Source organism: Triticum urartu, chromosome 2A (assembly GCF_056163025.1).
Source record: "Triticum urartu cultivar PI428250 chromosome 2A, HENAU_Tu73, whole genome shotgun sequence".
NCBI lineage: Eukaryota > Viridiplantae > Streptophyta > Magnoliopsida > Poales > Poaceae > Triticum > Triticum urartu.
In genome coordinates, this window is record NC_141874.1 from 424,075,562 (window position 1) to 424,101,931 (window position 26,370).

Below are 26,370 nucleotides of genomic sequence, written 5' to 3' on the forward strand. Positions count from 1 at the left end.
TAGGATAGGATAGGTCTTGGTATCGTACCGGTGGAGTGTGTGCTTTTCCTATAAGTAAGCAAATGCCGCCTCCTCGGCTATGGACACAAATCAGCACCAATACAACTACTAATACAGCACAAACAGCAGAAGCAGCAGCCCGAGTCTCGTTGCCAAACTGAAGCAGAACAAGCTTTCCGTTGTCAAAATAGCTGGTTTGATCCAGTGCTGCTTCATTTTCTCGGTTGATTCTTGTGGCCATGAGACAAAGCACTGATACTTGCTCCGATCACCGTAACATATCGCTTCTCCGTGTTTTCGGTCAGCTTCCTCTCCCCCTCGTGGCTTGTCAGTTCCCGTCTTTCCATGTTCAGTATGGCACTACTCTTGTGCACTTGTAGTAGCCAATCTCTCCATACCCTGATTCTACTCTTGTTTCTTGTTTATATACAGGTCAAGGGAAAATGGTCCTCAAAAGGGTCTTGCACCCATAATTGAAGCTTGCTATTTTCTCCTCTTCACTATTTCTGCATCGCATATCTCGCTTCATTTTTACCACCATCTTATACGCCGTGTCGTGTCCGTGTTCAGATAATAAGATCTCCGCTGCAATACTCACGCACCATCCATCCAAGATCCTACCCATAAACACCTCTCATCCGTTGTGTTGCTTACTTATTTGTTGAATCAAGAAAGTAGAGAAGGAGAAAGAGAAAAAGAAGAAGGAAAGTGAAAAATGTCAACCGGAGGACATTGCCAGCGTGCATCTGGGGTAAAAAAACCAGATCATGCTTTCTCTCTGCCTAATTGTTGTCTGCCTTGAAACCGTAATCCTGTCCCCAAGGAAGCAACCTGTAATCCAAATCCTTCTCCCCTTCAATCTGGCCGCTGGGCACGCGCTGGCCATGGCGTCCATTTTTGCGCCCGGCACCAAGATGAAGAGCCTGGCTGCCAGGCTGAGTGTTATCTCTGCTTCGGTTTCTTTCATAATCGTGATGATCAGAGAGCTCGCCTGCGAAGTTCAAACATGCCACTATGCAAACGCAACCTAGCTCTTCACACGGTTTGGCTGCAGGAATCCTTATATTTGATCATATCAGAGACAAGACATCTGATCCAGTTTCTTACATTGTGCAAAAGTGCAAGTGTGGTATTTTAAAGTGTTGTTGTCTTGTTATATCTTGTCCAGTATCTGTAGCTGTGAGGATTTAATAATACTATTTTATGAAAAATTTGTGACATTCTTCTCTGCTCTACAACACTCCCTCGTCCCAAAATAAGTGTCCCAACTTTGTACTAACTTTAGTACAAAGTTGTACCAAGGTTAAAACACTTATTTTGGGATGGAGGGAGTATTTAATAATACTAAGTTACATGCTTCCGCAATAAGTTTTCACTAACAGGATCCTGCTTCTACTCTGGAAAGTATGGAAGAGCGTAAATACAATTAAAACAGTTGTAAATGTGAATAGAATGAACCAAAATTCATACAACCAACAGGGCAAACCAGAAAAGCAATATTCAGCATATACATTATATTCGGAAAAAGGGAGTACAACAGGTCTGAGCAAAATTGAATAGATTCTCGCCTCAGATTCTGTATTTGTATATACTCCCTCTGTTCCAAATTACTTGTCTTGGATTTGTCTAGATACGGACGTATCTAGACTCATTTTAGTGCTAGATACCTCCGTATCTAGACAAATCTAAGACAAGTAATTCGGAACGGAGGGAGTATAAACTAAGGCAGCCTCCGGCATACTTTGAAATCCCAGAGTAAGCTTTGCATCAAGGAGTGACAACCAATGCCAAGAGAAAATAACAACAATGATGTGATGCATGCTTTATTATTCACAACTAGCTAACTACCACTAAGATATGTCTCAAGCACAGCCCTCTATTAACAGTCTTAATCTCTATAATTGCCAGAGAAGTGCACTTATTTTTCTGACCAGCCACTACAAGCTTCAAAAGTCAACAAATAACAAAAGGAGAGAAAAAAATCTGGGAAGAAATAAGACCAAAGATATACCAGCTACAGCCTTATGATAACAACCAGATAATGAACTTTGCAGCTTATTCTGGCCACTCAGACTGACGACTGCTAGTTCATGAACTTGCCCCATACAATGGAAGAACCAATCAGCTTTGAGAAAACCTTGTGTCCCTAAATTTATCAAAGAATAAGAGGCTGTACAATTCTAATAAGCGCAGCTGTGGGCAAAATGAGTCGAGGATTCCTATCAAGGAACATCGCCAACACGTATTCTTACAGGCAAGGGTCTAGCAATCAGACCATCCATCACCCAGCCACCATTTGAACCATCATGCTTGACATGTATAAACTCCCTCTGAACATAATCCAGTGATGCTTCAAGCCTTCCACCTGGTCTACACTCGGAGGCAACATTGAATGGTTTGAAACCCATATATTTCTCTAACCAGTACAGATAGTTAACATGGAATACAGATTTGAGCATGTCTTCTGGAGAAGATCCCTCTTTAAGAACAACCTACAAATGACAGGTAATATGTTAATTATAATAACAGAATCAAAGTTAGGAAATAGCTGCATCAAGATGAACTCACACAAAATTTCCCCTTGTAATCAGTAAGAAGGTATTGCTCATTTTTGTACAAATCAAACAGTGCATATGCATCTTCCTTGTTCTCAATTATTTCACTAAGCTTAGAACCCAATTGTAACCGTCGATAGATTGTATCTGCAGCATCTTTTGCTTCTGCTGACAAAATCTCACTTTGCTGGCAAACAAATCAAAGAAACCAAAGATAGTGAGAAATGAAATTAAATAAAGCAGGAAAACATTCTTCGAATCAAACGCCTACAATTAAACTACTTTACTATTCTCAATAAAAAGAACTAGTTAAGTAATTATAACTAACTCCAACAAGAAAAGCCACGATACTTGGACATGACCGAGCACATGTAGAACATGCCTCCTAACTTTATTTTCTAAAAAAAAGGTCAGCGATGAATAGTAAGAAGTATTCTTGACTTACTTTAACTTGAGTACCCATGGATAAATTCGGAAAAAGTGGCTCCTCATCGTTAACCTCTTTGACTGAAGGAACTTGTCCACTTAATAAATATTCACTAAATATCAAACCTACAGAAAATAATAATTGAGCAAATGCTTAAAGACATCCTTGAACACTGTTGAATGCCAAAGAAAAACATTACACAGGCACGTGCTTGAGCTAATATGTATAAATGTATGCTAGCATGCTTGTTAGACATGTAAAAAGTAGGAGAAAATGCAATGTGCCATTAAATCTAAACCCAAAATATCGGAGTAACAGAAAATAATGTTATCTATGGAACGCATCATAAGAAGCCATATTTAATTTTCTAATGCTAAAATTTATAGTAAATTCATCAAGAGGGCGAAATTTATACCTTAAAAAATCTACATTTTCCTCCAACACTGGGTGTACACAAACCAAACACATTAACATTCTTCGTGAAAGATTCTCACCATACAATGGAGATAAGAGTGTATTTCGTGTGTTATTTTCAAATTCAACCATCAATTGGACAGTCTCTGTTAAGCTGTTACCTCATTCTGAACATTTTATATTCCATAATTCAGAGAAGAGGTGATAAACTCAGCAGAGTAATTGCAAGCAATTCTACAAGACTAAATAGTGGATTTCCCAGCTCTTTGCATATCTTATAGACAAAAAATTCCAGAAAAAATATTTTATTGGGTTTTTATCATTTATGCCACTAGTTGTGTCCCACTACTCAGTTTTGCCACCAGGAGTTTCAACTGCTCAAAAATGCCATCGCTCCATTAGGCGCATGCTCAAAAGTGCCACTAGACACCATTACTGTCGGCTCAAATCCCGTTTACCATGTTATATGACCAAAATATCCATGGACTAACATGTCAGCTCTCCCTCTATCTCAGTACAATAAAGTGTGGGTCCCACTCGATCCCAACAGCATTCTTATTTTCCTCTAAAATTATTCGCTTGCTTACTCCTGACAAGTGGGGCCCACACTTATCATTGTGAGATAGAGAGAGTTGACATGTGGGTCTAGGGGTATTCTGGTCATATAACATGGTTAACAGGTTTGACCTGACAATAACAATGTTTAATGGCATTTTTGAGCAAACATATAATGGAACAATGGCATTTTTTAGGTGTCTAATGGCATTTCCGAAGAAGCATCTCATGGAGCGATGGCATTTTTTAGCAGTTGTAACTTCTAATGGCAAAACTGAGTAGTGGGACACAACTGGTGGCAGTAAGGTTTTTATCATTTACTGGGTCAGTTCCTCCTGGCTATGATCTTTGAACTTGTACCAAAGATCTATCCTGCTACAAATTTGCATGCAGCTCTCCTGGATGTTCTTGAAATATAAATATATATTCTTGTATTTTTAGAAGTATTTTATATTTTAAAATAACTTCTCTTTTAAAATGCACTTAAGTCACATTGATGAAACAACATGTCTAAAAGGAGCAACATCACGGTATATATCAGGCAGTCATATTCCTATCATTTATCAACTTGTCAAGATTGGCCAGTTTATGCTGCCACTGCCGGCCCAAATTTTGGTTTGTCTTCCTCTTCCATGAGAATCACTTACCTTGAAATTGACAAATTTGCATGAAATACGATGTTGCAAACTAAATTTCAATATTTGCCAAAAATATGGACATTAAACTAACTGTGGATCTTTGCCTAGTTCAATTTAGTCCTGACATTTTTATCCATCACAAATATACTGATTTATCTACCTAACCATTTTAAGTTTTAGTCACAGAAAGATGTGCCATAGGAGGATTCAGGGCTATGACGGCAGCAGAGGAGAAAGCAAACTTACTTGCACGGTAAGGATTCAGCGTCCTCAGCTGAATTGATTGATAAGACTTAAGGTTGCAATACATGTGAACTACAGTAACACCAGCAAATGAAATAAGAGCCAGTGGTACTGATGAGCCAATTTGGTTAGCTAACGCTATGCCAAGCATTATGCCAACAAACTTGCTAACCATTCCCTGCGCTTCACCCTTTGCAATGACCTGAAACATAACTCAATTGATTTCAGTCACTCAGGTGAAAATATGAAGTGAGTCACAGATATCCCATTAAGTATTGACTACATTCTAGTATCTTAAGAGGTAAAGGTCACACAGGTAGTTCCTTTATAATATAAAAATGGCAGAAGTGCATCCAAGAAAGAAAATAGTACTACCCAGTTGTACTGATGCCACTCCAAGGTGGGGTTGACAACTCTTTGCCATCCAAACAATATCAAAAATTATGCATGCGCACACCATACAATGTTGGATGTGAGCCCATGTTCCGTCCGGCCCATAAGGCCCAGGCGCGGACCTAGAAGAGGAGCCAGACCATGTCTGGTCAGATGCGCTGCTCCACACCAGAAACAACAGCACGAGGTGTATTCCTCTCTCTCGCAACATGGTATCAGCCAAGGCTGCAGAGACGGCGGCGGCGCCGGTGGTGTAGTCCGGCGAGAAGACAGGGTGTGCGGCTGGAGGCGGAGTGCAGTGAGGTGGCGCGGTCGGCTCAGGCAAGAAGAAGCTGCGGGAGCTTGCAGCAAGGAGGCGGCGGGTCTGGGCGCAGAGCTGATGCTGTGTGGTGCGTGCTACTCTGCTGCTTGCTCGAGTTGCTGCTGCGTGCGTGCGTGTGCGCTGATTGTAGATGAAAAATAGTGGAGAAGTGTTGCTGTTTGAGGAGAAGGAGGCTGCCACTGCTTGCTGCTGCTGCTGAGCTGCTGGAGTTGGTGCTAGTTGAGAAGAAGATGGAGTGTGACTGGAGCTGCTGCTGCTGGGCTGCTGGAGTTGGTGGCTAGCTTCATGGTGCTTACGCGCGTAGAAAGGTTCTCACAGCTGAGTGGCTGCTGATTGCAGAGGAAGGAGACACAGCATTGGAGGTGGCACAGCTAGGAGAAGAAGAGGTGGAGGCGTCATGGGGACTGAACTTACCGCTGCTATAGAGAAACTTGCGCAAGTCATGGCTGTGAAGGCTGCCGAGGGGTCAACTCCTCCAAGTAGCAGAATTGTTGTGCCTCAAGCAGATCAGGGATTCAAGCTTGAGCTCATGCAAAATGATGTCAAGCTGAACGGTGTGAGCAGCTACCTGTCGAGGCAGGCCTTGTTGATCACAAAGACAAGGGGCCTGACAGGGTATGTTCTTGGAACAGCTGAATAACTGGCTGACAAGGAGAGCTCAGAATGAAAGAAGTGGAGTGTTACTGACTCCCTGATATTGACTTGAATGTAAGTCCCTGATTCCAGCGATTACAGTGTCTGTTGAGGCATTGCCGAATGCTTCTGCTGTGTGGAGCCTGCTGTCCATGAGGTATTCATTCCGGTAAGGGCAATTTGATGCTCATGTCTCAAATTGAAGACAAGATCCATGCTGTCCGTCGAGGTGACAGAAGCATGATAGTGTATGTGAACGAGCTGCAACATTTTTAAGCGGATCTGGATCAGTGCGATCCCCTTGAGCTTCCACATGCAGAGTCCATAGAAATTGCCAGGAATTGGGTTGAGCGTAGGCGTGTGATGCAATTTCTCAAAGGTCTAGATCAAGGATTTGAGAGCAAACCTGTGCTACTACAACAGCCAACACTTGTGTCCCTTGATGAGGCCACTGCTGCGATATCCCAAGAATGGGTACGCCTGCAGTTGAGAAGAGGAGATGTCAATGAATCTGGGAAGTGTTATAATTGTGGTCAAACAGGGCATATCAGCCGTTTCTGCACTGGCCAAAAGAGGCAGAGGACGAGGATACAGTGGTGGCAGTAGCAGCGAGGTGGTCGGAATGGAAGTCGTGGTCGAAATGGGAGTGGCGATTCTTGGAATGCTCCCAAGGCAAATGTAGCTGCTTCAGCTGAAGGGAAGCAGCATGCAGGAGGACTGCTACCAACTATGCCAACTTTGTCGATACAAATGAAGGTAACATTGAACACGCATCAATAGCAGCCCATAAAATAAACTCGGAATGGGTGCTTGATTCTGGAGCATCATATCATGTTTTTTTTTTGAAAGATCCGCATCACATCATGTTGCTGGAGACTTTAATGAGTTCAAATCTTATGTTCCACACTCTCACACATCAGAAAAACATTCACACAGCAGATGGCACAGCCCAGCCCATTGCAGGGTGTTGCACGTGCCAGCTTTTCTCATGAACTTAGTGTCCTTGAGTGCTTTGGTTGACCAAATTGATTGCCAAATAATAGTTGACAACTTTGTGTTCTTGATCCCTGACAGGTAAGCTTCGTGAGCTAGTTGATACAACAGTAGGAGAGGTGTTGATATCCTTTGCATCCAAGAAACCAAATGGAGGGGACAGAAGGCGAAGGAGGTGGAGGATACCGGCTTCAAGCTGTGGTACACGGGGACGACTGTAAACGGAAATGGACTAGGCATCTTGATCAACAAGAGCCACAAGTATGTAGTGGTAGACGTCAAGAGTCGGATTATCTTGGTCAAGCTGGTAGTTGGGAACTTAGTTCTCAATGTTATCAGCGCGTATGCCCTCAAGTATGGAGTGGTAGACGTCAAGAGTCGGATTATCTTGGTCAAGCTGGTAACTAAGGACTTGGTTATCAATGTTATCAGCGCGTACGCCCCACAAGTAGGCCACAATGAGAACACCAAGAGGGAGCTCTAGGAAGGTCTAGAGGACATGGTTAGGAGTGTACCTATTGGCGAGAAGCTCTTCACAGGAGGAGACCTCAATGCCACTTGGGTACATCTAACACAGGTTGACGGAGTGCATGGGGGCTTTGTCTATGGCATCAGGAATCAAGGCGAGGATGTCTTAAGCTTTGCTCTAGCCTACGACATGATCGTAGGTAACACCCTCTTTAGAAAGGGAGCATCACATCTAGTGACTTCTAGTAGTGGCCAACACTCTAGCCATATTGATTTCATCCTCTTGAGAAGAGGAGACAGGCGTGCTTGCCTAGATTGTAAGGTGATAACTGGAGAGTGTTGTCCCTCAGCATGCACTTGTGGTGGCTGACTTCTGCTTTCAGATTCGTATCCAGCGGGCCAAAGTCGCTAGAACGAAGTGGTGGAAGCTCAAGGGGGAGGTACCTCAGGCATTCAAGGAGAGGGTCATTAAGGAGTGCCCTTGGGAGGAAGGAGGTGATGCAGACAATATGTGGATGAAAATGGCGACTTGCATTCATAAGGTGGCCTCGGAGGAGTTTGGAGTGTCCAAGGGAAATAGAAGCGAAGCTAAACATACATGGTGGTGGAACGATGATGTCCAGAAGGCTATTAAGGAGAAGAAAGATTCTTTTCAGGCGCCTTTACCTGGATAGGAGTGTAGATAACATAGAGAAGTACTCCCTCCGTTCCTAAATATAAGTCTTTGTAGAGATTCCACTAGGTGGACTACATACGGAGCAAAATGAATGAATCTACACTTAAAATGCATCTATATACATCCGTATATGGTTCATAGTGAAATCTCTACAAACACTTACATTTAGGAACGGAGGGAGTACAAGGTAACAAAAAAGGCCGCAAAGCAAGTTGTGAGTGAAGCAAGAGCTCGGGCGTATGAGGACCTCAACCAGCGCTTAGACATGAAGGAAGGCGAAAGGGACATCTATAAGATGGCAACGATCCGAGAGAGGAAGACAAGGGATGTTGACCAAGTCAAATGCATCAAGGACGGAGTAGACCAACTCCTAGTGAAGGACAAGGAGATTAAGCATAGATGGCGGAAGTACTTCAACAAGTTGTTCAATGGGGAGAATGAGAGATCTACCATTGAACTGGACGACTCCTTTGATGATAGCGGGCGTTTTGTGCGGCGGATTCAAGAGCCTAATGTAAGGAGGCTTTAAAAAGGATGAAAGGAGGCAAGGCGATAGCCCTAATTGTATCCCCATTGAGGTGTTGAGAGGCCTCGGAGACACAGTGATAGTATGGCTAACTAAGCTTTTCAACCTCATTTTTTGGGGCAAACAAAATGCAAAAGAATGGAGACGAAGTATATTAGTACCAATATTTAAGAACAACGGGGATGTTCAAAGTTGTACTAATTACCGTGCAATTAAGCTGATAAGCCATACAATGAAGTTATGAGAGAGAGATTGAGCACCGCTTAACAAGAATGACAAGCGTGAACAAAAGAAAGTTTGGTTTCATGCCTGGGAGGTCGACCATGGAAGCCATTTTCTTGGTACAACTTATGGAGAGATAGAAGGAGCAAAAGAAGGACCTGCATATGTTGTTCATTGACTTGGAGAAGGCCTATAATAAGATACCGCATAATGCCATGTTGTGGGCCTTGGAGAAACACAAAGTCCCAACAAAGTACATTACCCTCATCAAGGACATGCATGATAATGTTGTGACAAACGTTCGAACAGGTGATGGCGACATTGATGACTTTCTGATTAAAATACGACTGCACCAGGGGTCAGCTTTGAGTCCTTATGTTTTTACTTTGGTGATGGATGAGGTCACAAGGGATATACAAGGAGATATCCCATGGTGTATGCTCTTTGCGGATGATGTGGTGCTAGTCGATAATAGTCGGACGAGGGTTCATAGGAAGTTTGAGCTATGGAGACAAACCTTGGAATCAAAAGGTTTTAGTCTTAGTAGAACTAAAACCGAGTACGTGTGGTGTGGTTTCAGTACTACTAGGAATGAGGACGAGGTTAGCCTTGATGGGCAGGTGGTGCCTCAGAAGGACACCTTGAGATATTTGGGGTCAATGCTGCAGAGGGATGGGGGTATCGATGAAGATGTGAACCACTGAATCAAAGCCGGATGGATGAAGTGGCGCCAAGCTTCTGGCGTTCTCTGTGACAAGAGAGTGCCACAAAAGCTAAAATACAAGTTCTATAGGACGGCTATTTGACCCACAATGTTGTATGGCATTTAGTGATGGCCGACTAAAAGGTGACATGTTCAACGGTTAGGTGTAGCGAGGATGCGCATGTTGAGATGGATGTTGTCGGCGTTTTGGGAACGGGGGTCCCCATACTTGCCTGCCTGCGGCCTGCGGCGTGGCTCAAAGGGGGGCCAGCACGGCCCATCTTCACCAACACAAACCCAAGACCCTCGCGAGGGGCCAAGCCTCGTGGGGCGGACGACGCGGAGCTTCCTCAGGCACGGCCTCATCAGGCTGGCTCGCGAGAAGGCGGAGAGATCTAGGCGGGGTACCTCACAAGGTGCCCATGACGCAAGCCATGACGACCAAGGGCACCAGGCGGGTGCCAGCCCGCGCAGTGTCCTCCTTTCCCCTTTGGTGCAAAGGGGGCAAGCGCAGCCGCGGAGTACCAAGGCATCAGGCAAAGGTTGCCATTTTGGTGCAACAAGACCAAGACCAGGAGGACTGCGAGACGGAAGTCATCGTGGAGCCCAAGACGGCGTCACCACCAGAGCTTTGTGCAGGCGAAGACTACTTTTGTCAGGATAGCCGGTACTAGCTGTCCCCTTTCAAATTAGCCCGCCATTGTTGGCTCCCTTCCCGCTCGATATTTGGGAAGAGGACCAGGGCTTCTATAAATAGGACCAGCCACCCGCGAGATCGAGGGATGAAGAAAGGGGGGAAGGATCGAAGGATCAAGAGGCTAAGAGGTTAGGGTTTAGAGAGAGGACAATCAAGAAGAGAGAGAGAAGGGTGACTGAACTCCTCCCAGCAGTTCATTCCCCCAGCCAAGAACAGACCCTCGCGAGGCTGTTCTTCCCTGTATTGTTCATCATCATCAGCCCACAAGGCAATCCACCACACCACACACTGGAGTAGGGTATTACACCACAACGGTAGCCTGAACTAGTATAAACCCTGTGTCTCTTGTGTTGTTCTTTTCATAGCTCAGATCTTAGCGAGGCGGAGGGACGCAAATAGGTAGGAGGCGAAATCTCCGCGCGCATCCCAGTGTTCGAACCTCAAGGGTCTGCCGGAACCCGAAATCCGACATTTGGCGCGCCAGGTAGGGGTGCGCCGGAATTCGTCTTCCACCACCCCGTTCTCCTCCGACCATCACGCCCATGTTTGACGCTCGTCGGGCCCGCGTCGAGCGCCGGGCCGCTCTCGGTTCCCGCGTCGCCCAGACGGCCCCTGTCGGCGGGCGTCCACGCCGTTCCCCGTCACCTGCCGTCAACGCCGCTACCGGCCCGGCGGGAGACGAGCAGCAAGCATCGTCTCAGCATCCATCCGTGCGGCAAAACAGTCGCACCGCAACTCCCTCGCTCACCCCAGCTGGTTCTTCGTCCCGCGCGCTCCGCGCGCCCATGGAGGCTCGAGCTGCGCTCATCGGGCAAACGAGCTCCTGCGCTACCGTCCCGTCGACGAAGTCTACGAAGAATGGCTCAACCGCGTCGCCGAGCTCGTCCGCGCCGCAGGGGGCTCTCCTGCGCCATCCGTTCCGCTGCACCGCACCCCGCCCCGCGCGAGCAATGAAGCTCCGACGGCGCCCCGGCCGCCTCCTCCTCAGGAAGGCGCCATGGCTCCAACGCGCGTGGCCTCAGGACGGAACCCGCTCCATCAGGTGCCAGCGCGGTTAGAGCAGAGCTGCCAAGAAGTCCCTCGCCCACAAAGCAACGCAGGCCTCCCTCCGCAGCTAAGGAGAAACGAGGACCGCCACCAGGACGAGGGGGCTGGGGGCTTCCAGGAGCCGCGCGCGATCGCCTGCATCCTGGGCGGGGCTCAAGCCCCAGCCTCCCAACGCATCTTCAAGCAGTTCGCCCGCGAAGTGAATGCAGTCCTCCCCAGGCTCGAAGCCACGCGCCCTCTCAGGTGGTCGGCGTGCGCCATCACGTTCAGCTCAGCAGATCAGCTCAAGTGTGCGGCTACAGCCGGAGTCCTCCCGATGCTTTGCTCCCCAATCATCAGCAACGTGGTGATCACCAGGACCCTCATCGATGGCGGGGCAGGGCTCAACGTCCTGTCCGTGGAAGCATTCAACAATCTCCAAGTGCCCTACAGCCAGCTTCAGCCAACCAAGCTTTTCTCCGGAATCACCGACGGCTCCACGGTCCCGATTGGGCAGGTCCGCCTCCCTGTCACCTTCGGGGCACGCGACAACTACCGCACCGAGCTCATCAACTTCGACGTCGCTCACATTCGCCTGCCGTACAACGCCATCCTCGGGTACCCAGCGTTGGCCAAGTTCATGGCCGTAACTCACCACGGCTACAACGTCCTCAAGATGCCAGGAAGTGGCGGAGTCATCACGGTGCCCTGTGAAGAGAAGGATGCGGTGTGTTCCCTGGAACGAGCCTTTCAGGCCGCGTCACTGGAAGACCCGGATCGCGGAAGCAGGAGGCTTCCCGAGACCGCCCCCAAGAAGAAGACATCGTCCGGCCCGGCCCCTCAGGAGGCAGGCCCCTCTGGGCCCGTGCCTGCCCAGGGGGAACCTCCTTCCATCGCATAGGAAAGCGCGCCCGGCGCCCTCCTCAGGCAGGGCTCGGGGGCTCTCCACTGGAGGGCCACCGACCTAGCTAGGGTCGCGAGGGAGGCGCTTGGGCACCACATGGAGGCGTGTTTCGAAGCACGTTTCCCTCAAGAAGGAGCAATGCAAGGAGAGCCAGACCCTCAGGAGTTCGTCAGCAAGGCCATTCAGAAGCTACAGGAGTCAAGAGTCATGAAAGGCGGCCGCCGCCTACCAGCAGTGGCTCCCCATCCAGGCGAGGATGGTAGGCTACGCGTCTGCATCGACATACCAGGGCTCAACCAAGTCGCCTCTCTGGAGCGCCTCTGGCCCTCGCGAGCGGGGCGCTGCGGAGGTCCACCCCACAGCTACGTTCGCATGCCTTACGGCTTGCCGAACGCGGCTGCCACGTACCAGCGCCTCATGAGGGGCATCACGGAGGCACAAAAGGCCAGGCGTTCCGCAGCCCTGGCGGAGATGGAGATGGTCCGCGAGGAGCCGCCAGCGCCTCCGGAGCCTCCCGAGGCCCCTGGGCCTGGGGGCTCGTAAGGATCGGCTTCCGCGGCCCACCGAGTCTGCTACACCAACGCTCCTTTGTCCACAACATCATCAGGTGACATTTTTTAAGTTTCATTTCCAGCTGGGAGCGCCCCCCAGGGCTGCATTATTCCCAGGCCGCATGGGTCCGTCCCTGTGGCGTGTATCCCTTTTATTTCATGTTGTTAGCTTACCTTGTTGGGGCGCCCCTCGGGCTGCATGATCCCCAAGTCGCTCGGGCCAGGCCCAGCGATGTCCGCCTTCCCAGCATCTATTTAAATGAATCCACTCCTCCGCGGCTAATGTGCTTGACCTAATTGCCCGCTCAACTGACGGAACTGCTCCCAAAACGGCACGACGCTTGCGCATGGGTCCGTCCCTGCAACGCCGACAAACCTGAATGGCTGAGCTCTGGCCGCGGCAACCCCGCATGGCGCCACGTCGTCAAGCATTCGGTGCCTCATTACCCCTCGGAAGCAACCAACGGCTGACTGTCAATTGTCATGGCAACCCCCTCGTTTTTTCTATGATGGACCTACAGGATCTCCTGAAGGAGCTGCGTCAGGCGAGGCCCTTGCGGTGTCTCCTTCACTCTCGTCCGCGCGAACCGCTTGCACGTTAAAGGGGGGGTGCCTGAGCATCGCGACTCAGGGCTCCTACTGGCTCTCCAGCCCTCACCCTCTGGCCTTGTCCACGGCATCGCGACCTGGCATACCAGCGACGGCTGAGACTCGCTCGAGGGCCGGGACCCGAAGACGTAGAGCAGAAAGGGGAGCAAAGGCGAGAGGGGAGGGACACGCGAGGACCTCGCCAAGCAACCTCATGCCTGCCGATGCACGGACCCGGCGACACCCCAGAGAGCGGCCCCTGATTCTCGAGATAAGTCACCACCCGGAAGCGCCAGCTACCGTGACATCATCCCCGCACCTAATGCAATCCCGTGTTAGCGACGCCGCTCTCCTTTCTCACCAAACGACGGCTGCTTGAGCACCAAAGGGGACCTCCTGAGCATCGCGACTCAGGGGCTCTTACCGGACTCCGGGTCGCTCATCTCCTGGCCTTGACCACGGCATCGCGACCTGGCATACCAGCGACGGCTGAAGCCGCCTTGGGACTGGGACCTGTCGGCACAGAGCACCAAGCCCTCGTGAGGTTCGAAAGGAAGGACTGAGCTAAAATGGAATGAGCAACTCGCACAATTCTACGACAAGGGTTATATCAACAAAACAGGATCACAGGCACCTTACAAACCCCCACGAGACGCGTCTTTGATTCCTCGCAGGGAACAGATCCTAAAGGGACACTAACTACGCGCGCCCCTGCAAGAGACGCCATCATCAACAGTGGGCCGACAAGCACCGGCGCCAACCCCATCCAGATCAGAGTCGGCGGCGGCCTGACGAGCCCGCCCTGCTCCAGGAGCGGCGCCGGCTCGGGGGCTCGTAGCTGTCGTCGCTCGTCTCCGGAGTCGCGAAGAGCTCACCGGAGTCGCTGGAATCTCCGACGCCTCCGCCGCCTGAGGAGCCGCCAAGGGAGCGGTTGGCGGGCCCAATCCTCGCCGCAGCAGGGTCCTGGCCACCTCTCCCGGGGCAGCACTCCAGCCGGCGCCCGCTTGCATCGAAGACCTCGAAGAACATCACCAAGGCACCGTCGTACTCCAAGTGGATCGCGAGGGTGCCTCTTGTCCTGCAAACCCGGGCGATCTCGCTCCAGCCCCGAGTCATGAAGACCTCGCCCGGGGCAACGACCGCGACCTCTGCCTCGGTCGCGAGGGTGCTGCAGCCGGCGTGCTGCAGCCAAAGCTCCAGTTCTCCCTGCGGGGTGATGGAGGCGAAGAAGGGAGGAAGGCGAATCCAAGACTGAGGAGGCATGGCGACGTGGAGCACGAACTCTCAGGAGGAGCCCTCGGTGTGGACCCCGGGGGGGACGACCCACACCTTCGTGACTCGTCGGCGCCGACGGCGACGCCGCCCATGGCGATCAGCATCGGCTCCTTCAGGGCCCTCGATGTGGGCGTACAAGGGAAGCGGGAACCCCGACGGTGCCCGCTCGCACCAAGGCCTCGACGCCACCTGATGGGCCCCCTCGTCCGGGCCACGGAGGACGAGCCGTTTCTTCGACGGGAGCGGGTCTGGTTCCTCTCGGGGAGCCTTCCCCTTCTCCGCCGTCGAGAACCGACGGATCGGAGCCATCGCAGCAAGACGGAGCAAGGACCGGGAAGGAGAAGCAAGGAGGGATGGACTGGAAGGGCGCGCGCTGTTCCGTACTTATGGCCGGCGAAGGCCAACCGCCGACCTCCACGATCGCAGGTAATCATGACCCACTTTGCATGCAGGGACTTGTCCAGTCCGTGCAGTTGCCGAGGCGCCATGGGGAAGTGGAGGCGCCCACGTCCAATCAACCGCCACGCGGCGCCCAAGGCCGCAGGCTGTTAGGGCCCGCGGCGCTTCGCTCTTGCCCTTCCGCCTCCCTGCACGGCCAAGTCCGGGCGCGCCTTGGGTCCGGGGGCTACTGTCGGCGTTCTGGGAATGGGGGTCCCCATACTTGCCTGCCTGCGGCCTGCGGCGTGGCTCAAAGGGGGGCCAGCACGGCCCATCTTCACCAACACAAACCCAAGACCCTCGCGAGGGGCCAAGCCTCGCGGGGCGGACAACGCGGAGCTTCCTCAGGCACGGCCTCATCAGGCTGGCTCGCGAGGAGGCGGAGAGATCAAGGCGGGGTACCTCACAAGGTGCCCATGACGCAAGCCATGACGACCAAGGGCACCAGGCAGGTGCCAGCCCGCGCAGTGTCCTCCTTTCCCCTTTGGTGCAAAGGGGGCAAGCGCAGCCGCGGAGTACCGAGGCATCAGGCAAAGGTTGCCATTTCGGTGCAACAAGACCAAGACCAGGAGGACTGCGAGACGGAAGTCATCGTGGAGCCCAAGACGGCGTCACCACCAGAGCTTTGTGCAGGCGAAGACTACTTTTGTCAGGATAGCCGGTACTAGCTGTCCCCTTTCAAATTAGCCCGCCATTGTTGGCTCCCTTCCCGCTCGATATTTGGGAAGAGGACCAGGGCCTCTATAAATAGGATCAGCCACCCGCGAGATCGAGGGATGAAGAAAGGGGGGAAGGATCGAAGGATCAAGAGGCTGAGAGGTTAGGGTTTTAGAGAGGGGACAATCGAGAAGAGAGAGAGAGAAGGGTGACTGAACTCCTCCCAGCAGTTCATCCCCCCAGCCAAGAACAGACCCTCGCGAGGCTGTTCTTCCCTGTATTGTTCATCATCATCAGCCCAAGAGGCAATCCACCACACCACACACTGGAGTAGGGTATTACACCACAACGGTGGCCCAAACCAGTATAAACCCTGTGTCTCTTGTGTTGTTCTTTCCATAGCTCAGATCTTAGCGAGGCGGAGGGACGCAAATAGGTAGGAGGCGAAATCTCCGCGCGCACCCCAGTGTTCGAACCTCAAGGGTCTGCCGGAACCCGAAATCCGACAGATGTGTGGCCACACAAGGAAGGACATGGTCCGAAATGATGATATACATGATAGAGTTGGGGTAGCACCGATTGAAAAGAAGCTTGTCCAACATTCTCTAAGACGGTTTGGGCATACTCAGCGCTGGCCTCCAGAAGCTCCAGTGCATAGCGAACGGCTAAAGCGTGTTGATGATGTCAAGAGAGGTCGGGGTAGACCGAACTTGGCATGGGAGGAGTCCATAAAGAGATATCTGAAGGACTGGAGTATCACCAAAGAACTAGCCAAGGACAAGGGTGCATGGAAGCTTGATGTCCATGTGGCAGAACCATGAGTTGGTTGCGAGATCTTATGGGTTTCAGCTCTAGCCTACCCCAACTTGTTTGGGACTAATTATTGGGTTCATATGCTTGGCTTTATGAAATGTGTATCTACTTCCTTGTCTGCACCCATAGGAAATGGTTCTGGTTCTGCTTCGGCAATTATCTCCAAGAAGTTTAAACGGTTAAGGTATGATCTGAAGAGGTGGCGCATTAACTTGTCATCCATCAAGAAAGTTATCCATCAATGATCTATGGTAATCCTCGATTTTGATTCTCTTGAGGAATTGCGTCCTCTAACAATACCTGAATTCAATTTCAGAAAAATTGTCAAGCTACACTATGACGATCTGTTGAGATTACAATACATTTATTGGAAGCAACGATGCACAATCAGATATATCAAAGTTGGAGAAGAAAACTCAAAATTCTTTCATGCCATGGCAACTAACGCATGAGGAAGAATTCCATGGCCAGCCTTCGATCGGATGATGATGTTGTGGTTACTGATCATGAGCAGATGGCGGGAATGCTCTTGAATTCTTTTAAATCCAAGATGGGCCAAGCCCAGGGAGTGCAAATGGGCTTCAATTTGGAGGAGCTTTTGCATAAAGTGGATGGGCTAGATGACCTAACTAGGTCTTTCTCCCAAGAGATCTCTGCTGTGCTTAAGGACCTGCCAACAGATCGAGCACCAGGACCAGATTTCAATGGTCTCTTTGTTGAAGTGTTGGAGCATAATTAAAAAGGACTTCATGCAATTAATTGAACAGTTTGCTCAGGGCCGTCTTAGTTTGCAAGGAATTAATGGCTCCTTTATTACCTTGATTCCCAAAATGATTAGTCCTGAAGGCCCAAATGACTATAGGCCCATATCCTTGACCAACACATGTTTGAAGTTTCTCACCAAATTATTAGCAAACCGGCTACAGCATGTAAATTCATAAAAACCAATTTGGTTTCCTTCGGTCTAGAGCCATCCATGACTGTCTAGTCTGGGCGTTTGAGTATATCCATCAGTGCAAGCAGTCCCACAGACCAATTTTGATCCTAAAACTTGATTTTGCCAAAGCTTTTGACACCATTGAGCATGATGTCATCTTGCAAATTCTGAAACATAAAGGGTTCAACGATCACTGGATTGGCTGGGTGAGAGAGATTTTATCTTTTGGATCATCTTCTATGCTGAATGGGGTACCAGGTAAACAGTTTCATTGCAAGAGGGGAGTTGGACAGGGAGATCCTTTCTCCCCACTTCTCTTTGTGCTTGCTGCTGACCTGCTTCAATCTGTTGTTAACAAAATGTTGCTTGATGGTGTCCTTTTCTTGCCAATATCCTCAAATGATCCAAATTTCCCAATAATTCAGTATGCTGATGACACCATTATATTAGTACCTGTTGTGGACACACAACTGATTGCAATCGAGATGTTACATGTTTTCCATGCCTCCACTGGCCTTAAGGTGAGTTTTCATAAATCTATGATGATGCCACTTAATGTATCTGATGAGGAGGCTGCCAGGCTTGCATCTGTCTTTGGTGTACCATTGGTACTTTACCTTTCACTTACTTGGGGTTGCCAATGGGAACAACAAAACCAAGGATACAGGATCTCATGCCTCTTGTGGACAGGGTTGAAAGAAGGCTGACTGCTAGTTCCTCCATGCTGAATCAGGGTTCTAGGCTGCAACTTTTAACCTCTGTTTTATCTTCTATGCCAATTTATTTCCTGTGCTCATTAGATATCCCTACTGGTATTATCAAGCAGCTTGAAAGTATTGAGAGGCAATGCCTTTGGCATGGTAATTCTGATACACCAAGACAATCCCTAGCAGCTTGGGATTTGGTATGTAGGCCAAAAGCAAATGAAGGACTGGGAGTGATTAATCTGCAAATACAGAACCAAGCCCTTCTGGTAAAGCATTTGCACAAGTTTCATAACAAGGCTGACATATCATGGGTATCTCTTATTTGGGATTCATACTATCATGGAGTAGTTCCACAGGCCACTGTCTTATGTGGCTCCTTTTGGTGGAAGCATGTTTTTAAACTGGCTGATAATTACACAGCGGTGGCTACTGTTATAGTCAATTCTGGGGATTCAGTACTGCTTTGGTCTGATGGCTGGCATCTTGATGGATCAACGAGGCCTCTCCGAGATAGATTACCACACCTGTGACAAGATTTCTGTCTCTGATTTCTTATCCACCCCTGATGTTGCTTCATTGTTCAATCTGCCAATATCTCAAGTGGCTGCAACAGAGTTGTTATGCTTACAGGACCGGATATAGCTAACTTACAAAGGAACCCCATCGAAAGTGATGTTTGGTGCTGGCTGGATAAAGGAGATTATTCTGCTAAAAGTTACTATACTCTAATGCACACACTCTATCCAGCCCTGTAGATGGCTTTGGAAGAGCAAATGCACAATGAAAATTAAATGTTTTGCTTGGTTGCTGCTCTTTCACAGACTAAACACCAAGGATTTACTGGTCAGAAGGAAATGGAGGTCCATTGATAAGATAATCTCTGTGAGGGAGTCCTGGATTAGGGGGTCTCCGGACAGCCGGACTATCTTCATTGGCCGGACTGTTAGACTATGAAGATACAAGATTGAAGACTTCGTCTCGTGTCCGGATGGGACTCTACTTGGCGTGGAAGGCAAGCTAGGCAATACGTATATGGATATCTCCTCCTTTGTAACCGACCTTGTGTAACCCTAACCCTCTCCGGTGTCTATATAAACCGAAGGGTTTTAGTCCGTAGGACAACAATCATAACATACAATCATACCATAGGCTAGCTTCTAGGGTTTACCCTCTCTGATCTCGTGGTAGATCTACTCTTGTACTACCCATATCATCAATATTAATCAAGCAGGACGTAGGGTTTTACCTTCATCAAGAGGGCCCGAACCTGGGTAAAACTTCGTGTCCCCTGCCTCCTGTTACCATCCGGCCTAGACGCACAGTTCGGGACCCCCTACCCGAGATCCGCCGGTTTTGCCACCGACATTGGTACTTTCATTGAGAGTTCCTCTGTGTCATCGCCATTAGGCTTGATGGCTCCTACTATCATCGATGGCGATGCGGTCCAGGGTGAGACTTTTCTCCCCGGACAAATCTTCGTATTCGGCGGCTTTGCACTACGGGCTAATTCGCTTGGCCATCTGGAGCAGATTGAAAGCTAAGCCCCTGGCCATCAGGTCAGATTTGGAAGTTTGAACTATACGGCCGACATCCGCGGAGACTTGATCTTCGACGGATTCAAGCCACAGCCGGGCGCGCCGCACTGTCGCGATGGGTATGACCTAGCCCTGCCGCCGAACAGTACCCCAGAGGCCGCGCCCGCATCAGCTCCGACCCTTAGTTCGGAGCCAACTGCGCCAATCGAGGACGGGTGGTTAGACACCGCCTCAGGGGCCGCAGTCTCAACGGCGATCAAGCCGAACACCTGCCTAACCCTCTGCGCAGCCCGTGACTCCAAGGTGCCGGACTCTTTTCCGGACTTCGAACCATCCGCGCCCCTGCCAATCGAATCCGATTGGGCGCCGATCATGGAATTCACCGCCGCAGATATCTTTCAGCACTCGCCCTTCGGCGACATTCTGAATTCACTAAAGTCTCTCTCTTTGTCAGGAGAGCCCTGACCGGATTATGGCCAACAGGATTGGGATACGGACAACGAAGAAATTCGACGCCCACCCACCACCCACTTAATAGCCACTGTCGATGACTCAACCGACATGCTCAACTTCAACTCCAAAGACATCGACGGTATGGACGACGATGCGGGAGGCGAAGAGGAACCACCGCCCACAGGGCGCTGGACGTCCACCTCATCATATGGCGTATACATGATGGACACACCAAAAGAAGACGACGACGAGGAACGGAAGGACGCACCGAAGGCTTGTTCCCTCGAGAAGCAGTCAAAGCGGCGACGCAAGCGCCACCCCAAACCTCATCATATGGCGTATACATGATGGACACACCAAAAGTGGTATGAAGTATCGTTACGTTCGTTGGTTGCCATTCTCGGATGACTTGGGTCTATCTTCTGAAACATAAAGATGAAGTGTTTCAGTGTTTCAAAGTTTTTTATGCACTTGTTCCAACTCAATTTAATGTGAAAATTCAAGCACTCAGATCTGACAATGGCACTGGGTATGTTAACAAGGCCATTGGTGCCTTCATGCCAGAAAGGGCATCCTGCATCAAACATCTTGTCCGGACACACTTCAGAATGAGGTGGCAGAGAGGAAAATTGCCACCTGTTGGAGGTGGCCCGAGCATTGATGTTCACCATGAATGTGCTCAAGTTCCTGTGGAGCGAAGTTGTCATGATGGCCACCTTCTTGATCAACCGCACACCATCCCGCGTGATAGGTATGAAATCACCGTGTGAGTTGATTTTCACCGAAAATAAATTCCCTATTCCTCCCAAGGTGTGTCTGGTTGCACTTGCTTTGTTCATGATCATAGGCCATCAGTCAACAAATTGGCAATCAAGTGTATCTTTATTGGGTATTCTTCAAAACAAAGAGGGTGCAAATGTTGGAGTCCGTCTGAGAGGTGAACCTTTGTGAGCAAGGATGTTACGTTTCATGAATCGAATCCTTTTATGATGAGAAAAATGATCTCAGCGTCATGTTTGAAAAACTTGACCAATGTCTCCCTCCGGAGATTGGTCAAGAGGAGTGTAGAACACAGATGCAGTTGCAACAGTCACCTTTAGTAACTCATGTGGCTCCTGCGATACAAGCATCGACTTCCATCGGCGATGTGCAGGTTGGCACAACGGCAAGAATGGTAGTGTGCCAAGGTGGACAGTGAAGCAAGAGGAACAGCTAAAGGTGTATTCACGAAAGCGTGCACCAGCTCAGATTGGTAGTGTGCCAAGGTGGACACCAAAGCAACAGGAGCAGCTAAAGGTGTATTCACGGAAGCGAGGTGATGGTGTTGCACATCAAGGGGAGCAACTAGATCAGCCACTAACGGAACAACAGGGTAGTACTGATGTTCCTCTGACGGAGATCAGGCTGAAAAGTCAACTAAAGGGAAAATTGCTTTGAGGAGAACTACTCGAGCAACAGCAAGGATACCATAGAAACGGTATGGGTTCGATGACAATGATATTGGAAATTATGTTTCCTATGAAGCATTATCTCCAGCCCACAAGGCATTTGTTGCTTCTTTCCAAACTGTGTCAATTCCGACCGACTGGAAGAAAGTAAAGGAGGACTCAAAGTCAGGGGTGGCCATGATGGAAGAGCTGGAGGCTGTGTGTAAGAACAAGACATGGGTACTAACACCCCTTCCAACAGGAAAGAAGGCAGTCAGCTGCAAGTGGGTATACACTGTGAAGCGGAATGCAAAAGGAAAGGTTGAAAGGTACAAAGCAAGGCTTGTGGCGAGGGGGTACAGGCAGGCATACGGCATTGACTACGATGAGACCGCTCCAGTAGCAAAGATGAACATTGTGGGGGTTCTGATCTCTTGTGCAGCAAATTTCTGGTGACCTTTACACAAACTTGATGTGAATAATGCGTTCTTACATGGAGATTCCACCTAGGTTCTCGACTTCTGAGACTGTTGGCAAGGTATGCAGGCCGAAGAAAGCCCTTTATGGACTGAAGCAGCCTCCAAGAGCTTGGTTTGACAAGTTTAGACGGGCGGTGTGTGATAGTATGGGCAGTGCAATGGTGACCATACACTGTTTTATAGACACTCTAAAGGGAAAATAACCATCCTTACAGTTTATGTTGATGATATCATTATCACCAGTGATGATTACGTAGAGATAGCAAGGTTAAAGGGGTGTCTGAGCAAGGAAGTTAAAGATGGTCGGCTCAAGTACTTCCTTGGTATAGAAGTGTCCAGGTCTGGAAAAGGAATAGCTCTTTCTCAAAGAAAGTATACCCTAGAACTCCTCTGTGATGTTGGCATGTTGGGTTGTCGAGCTGCGTCAACCCCAATTAATCAAAACCATAACGTGACTGCCCAGTCAGGTGATCTGCTGGATAAAGAAAAATATCAACGATTGGTGGGAAGATTGTTGTACTTGTGTCATACACAACCAGACATTGCATTGGCAATAAGTGTTGTAAGTAGATATATGCATGAGCGTAGAAGTGAACATCTTGAGGCAGTACATAGAATCTTGAGATACTTGAAGGGTTCTCGTAGGAAAGGACTGATATACAAGAGTCATGGACACCTTGTCGTGGATGGTTATTGTGATGCTGATTGGGCTAGCTGCCTGGATGGCAAGAGATCAACTTCAAGCCATTGTGTTTTTGTGGGAGGAAATCTAGCATCTTGGAGGAGCAAGAAACAACTAATTATCTCCAAATCAACTACAGAGGCTGAATACAGAGCCATGCCTTGTTATGGATAAGGAATCTATTTGAAGAGCTAAAGATTTTGAGGACCAATTGTATGAATGTATGGTGCGACAAGAAGTCGGCAATTAACATGCAAACAACCCAGTTCAACATGATAGAACCAAACATGCAGAAATTGACAGATTCTTCATCAAGGAAAAACTGGATGCTGGGATTATCAGCATAGAGTATGTGAGCTCAGGGCAACAGATTGCAGATTACTTGACTGAAGGAGCGGGAAGCAGAGAATGCAGCTTAGCGTGTGACAAGATGGAATGATTGATATTTATCACCCCTCTTGACTCCCTCTCTCCCTCCCTCTCTCTCTCAGACAAAAAAATAAAATGGTAAGCTAGATCTGAGATAGGTTCAGATACATATTGCTTATAGGATTTGGAATAGCATCATATTCTATAACATCACATGCACAAAGTGAACAATTAGATAGGTATCATCATGAGTGTTAGTTGAGACAGTAATTAGTAAATGCTAAGTAACATATATCAGTGCTTGCACCCTTTAAAGGAGTTTGAGATACTAGATTTAGGGAAATAGGCTATAGATGAAGGAGAAGACTTCTGGGGAGAGAAAACTGATTATATTTTCATTTCATAAGTTAAAGTGCGTAGGTTTCCCTAGGCGTGGCTTCACTTATCCCGTATGATTCAAACTCTTTGTCTCACAATCCAATATGGACAAAGTAAGAAACCAAGTTGAGATGAGATCCTGAACCTAACTCAAATCCTAAAAGATGCTTTTCTAAGCAACAAAATATATCAAATGTGAAATGAACCAAGAGATAACAGGCATCCTGTGCTATGTAACTCTTTTGCGGGCCAATTGCTATGGCACTGTGAGGCATCAGCTTACATACGATAATCTAATGGTCTGAGGACTGGTACATTAAAAGAAACATTTACATAGACAAGTCAAAACAAGTGTTCGGTGAAAATTGTTCAGAAAAAAAAAAAAGATATGGACTTCACCTCAGCAAAGTTTCTCTGGACAGCAAAGCCAGCAAAGAAACAACTTCTTGTGGCAGCCTACACACAAAAATGGTAGAAGCTGTTTATCAAAAGAGGGTTTCTAGAACTAAATTAATAACATCGGCTTATTAGGAAATAACACATAGTATGTTATATACTACTCCATTCCATAATATAAGACGTTTTTGCAAGCTAACTTTAGCTTGAAAAAACATCTTATATTATGGGACGGAGGGAGTAGTATATAACACTGCACAATAATTATTTGCTTCACTTAATTTGACCACACAGATAAATGGCTAGTAAATACTCCAATCATATAATTTGATATGCAATTCAGCACTATTATAAACGGAAGTAACTTGTTCAGGATGCCAAGTTTGAGACATATGAATAGGAACAGTAGTAGTAATATTATGTAATGCTTGGTATGCTTATTTTCTATACCACGTCCTTTGACTACCTCCAGTGCCACTTATGACTCTGGGAGGTAGAGCAACACACACCATTCAAGAGTAACAAGTGCGCTAATGAACAGGGATAATGCAGTCTCTTCTACATGTGTCCTGGTCCGAATGCAAATCACGAATAGAGGGAATATTACTTTTTTTTAAATGTGAATATCGCATTTCAGTATAGCAGAAGGCTAGATTGATCCGCATACTGTTGTAAAAATTAGACTGTTCATGTAGTATGGGAAATATGAAATATAATGTATAAGTTGCCAGAGGGAATGCTTGTTCAAAGCATGTGAAATCAGTTGTTTATTTACATGTGCATACTGGATCTAGAGAGAATAGTTGCGTAGTCTTAGTTTGTGATAAAAGTTAATAGCATGTTCTAGACTGTAAAATTTATTCAGTCACCACTTTTATAAGCAGTTGTGTTCACGGATCCAGGTTGAATTGGATGGAGAAAATAGGGTGATGGTTTACCTAGTGCAATGCACAGGTTAGGAACATTGTAACTCTGATAATCTGATAACCCATACCAGAAGTAACAGTCCTGAGTCCTGACCTGTATTAGAGCAGCTGCCGATCGGCCAGCTCCAGCGGCTGCACCAATGGGAACAAACAGGTGAGGAAATACCGGAGTCAAAATCTCCAGCCCATAAGCTGTGTTCTCCAGAAGATCTGCAAACAGCCGCCATCCCTTCGGGTTCACATCAAAATGTCGCCCAAATTTCGACAAGAGTATCTTGCTCAAGTAACCAAGCCCATCTTTCAGCACCCAATTCACTGCGGCGGCCGTCGGGATCGCTCCTTTACCCAAACCAACTGCGTACAGCAACGCCTGCGGAGTACAGTTCACCCGATAGAAATGCTAAATTTTACCTGGCGGACTGAGAATTGCACATACATAATTAACACACGCGTTTACAAACGATACCTGCGTAGAGAGCACGCCGCTGATCTGGCTAGCAACACCTTGCACGCCCCGCCACAGCGAGTAGTGCAGATAGTCGCTGCTCACGCTGTGCGGGTATCCATCAGGCAGCAGCAACTGAAGAGCAACATCAGTGCACCGCCGCCATGACCGTTCGAGTTGCCTCCGCAGTGCGGCCAAATTAGCAGGGCCAGCCCCCGTCTTTTCCATCCCCTCTTCTTGCTTCCGCTTATCGTCTCCCGCAACGAGGTATGAGGTTCCGTTCGGGTTGGGCACGAGCAGCGTACGCGCACTGCCCCTCATCTCCCAAACGCTACCGCCGTCGCCGCCGGTTGCTCCTAGGGCATCGGCGAGGGCGGATGGGATGGAAGCGAAGGCGTCCGACTGGAGGAGCAAGAACAGGAGGAAGAGCTCGGGGTGGAGGGACTGAAGCCACCGTCGCCACCCGTCTCCCGGCTTGTCGGGAGGGTCTCCTCTCCCGCCTTGCCACCAACCCCCTCCTCCTCCGCCACCCCCATCCCCACCGGGGAAATTGCCATCTCCGAATCCGCCGGAAGCGGAGGTCGCGGATGGCGGAAGGCAGAGATTGGCGGTGAGGCGCGGGATGTGGCGGAAGCGGCTAGCGGTGGTGGGGCGCGAGGATGGTGGGATGGCGGCGACGACACGAGGAGGCGGGGGGGGAGGGGAGGTCAGGAGGAGGATGAGAGATTGAGACGAGGACATCAAGGAGGAATGGCTTGGTGAGAGGCGGGGTTGGGACGACGGGACGGAGGTGTCTAGGAGGGACCAGAGAGGCGGCCGGCGCCGGCGGCTTGGAGTTTTCAAGCATGGGGAGGGTATCAGGTTCAGCTGTGGAAATTGGGCTGCACTATGCACAAGGGCCAAACAGGCCTACGGGGAA

The 26,370-nt window shown here is 48.9% G+C and overlaps 1 protein-coding gene across 1 annotated transcript; it reads right to left on the minus strand.

The window, feature by feature from the left end:
* Positions 1 to 1,798: 1,798 nt before the first annotated feature.
* Positions 1,799 to 26,340, minus strand: RUS1 (root UVB sensitive-like protein (Protein of unknown function, DUF647)). Its single transcript, XM_048700893.2, has 7 exons — positions 25,473 to 26,340; positions 25,101 to 25,376; positions 24,084 to 24,140; positions 4,836 to 5,034; positions 3,001 to 3,107; positions 2,569 to 2,742; positions 1,799 to 2,492 (listed from the first exon to the last, which is right to left on the minus strand). Exons 1-7 carry the CDS (start codon positions 26,190 to 26,192, stop codon positions 2,223 to 2,225), a joined length of 1,803 nt encoding a protein of 600 aa, XP_048556850.2. The 5' UTR covers positions 26,193 to 26,340; the 3' UTR covers positions 1,799 to 2,222.
* Between the last annotated feature and the right edge of the window lie 30 nt (positions 26,341 to 26,370).

Excerpts from the sequence above, each read along its gene's own strand:
- RUS1 (XM_048700893.2), bottom strand. The coding sequence starts at position 26,192 with ATGTCCTCGTCTCAATCTCTCATCCTCCTCCTGACCTCCCCTCCCCCC. Across the intron at positions 5,035-24,083 it reads TCCAGAGAAACTTTGCTGAG|GTCATTGCAAAGGGTGAAGC; the intron begins GTGAAGTCCATA and ends GTTATGTTTCAG. Across the intron at positions 2,743-3,000 it reads CCATGGGTACTCAAGTTAAA|CAAAGTGAGATTTTGTCAGC; the intron begins GTAAGTCAAGAA and ends TTTGTTTGCCAG.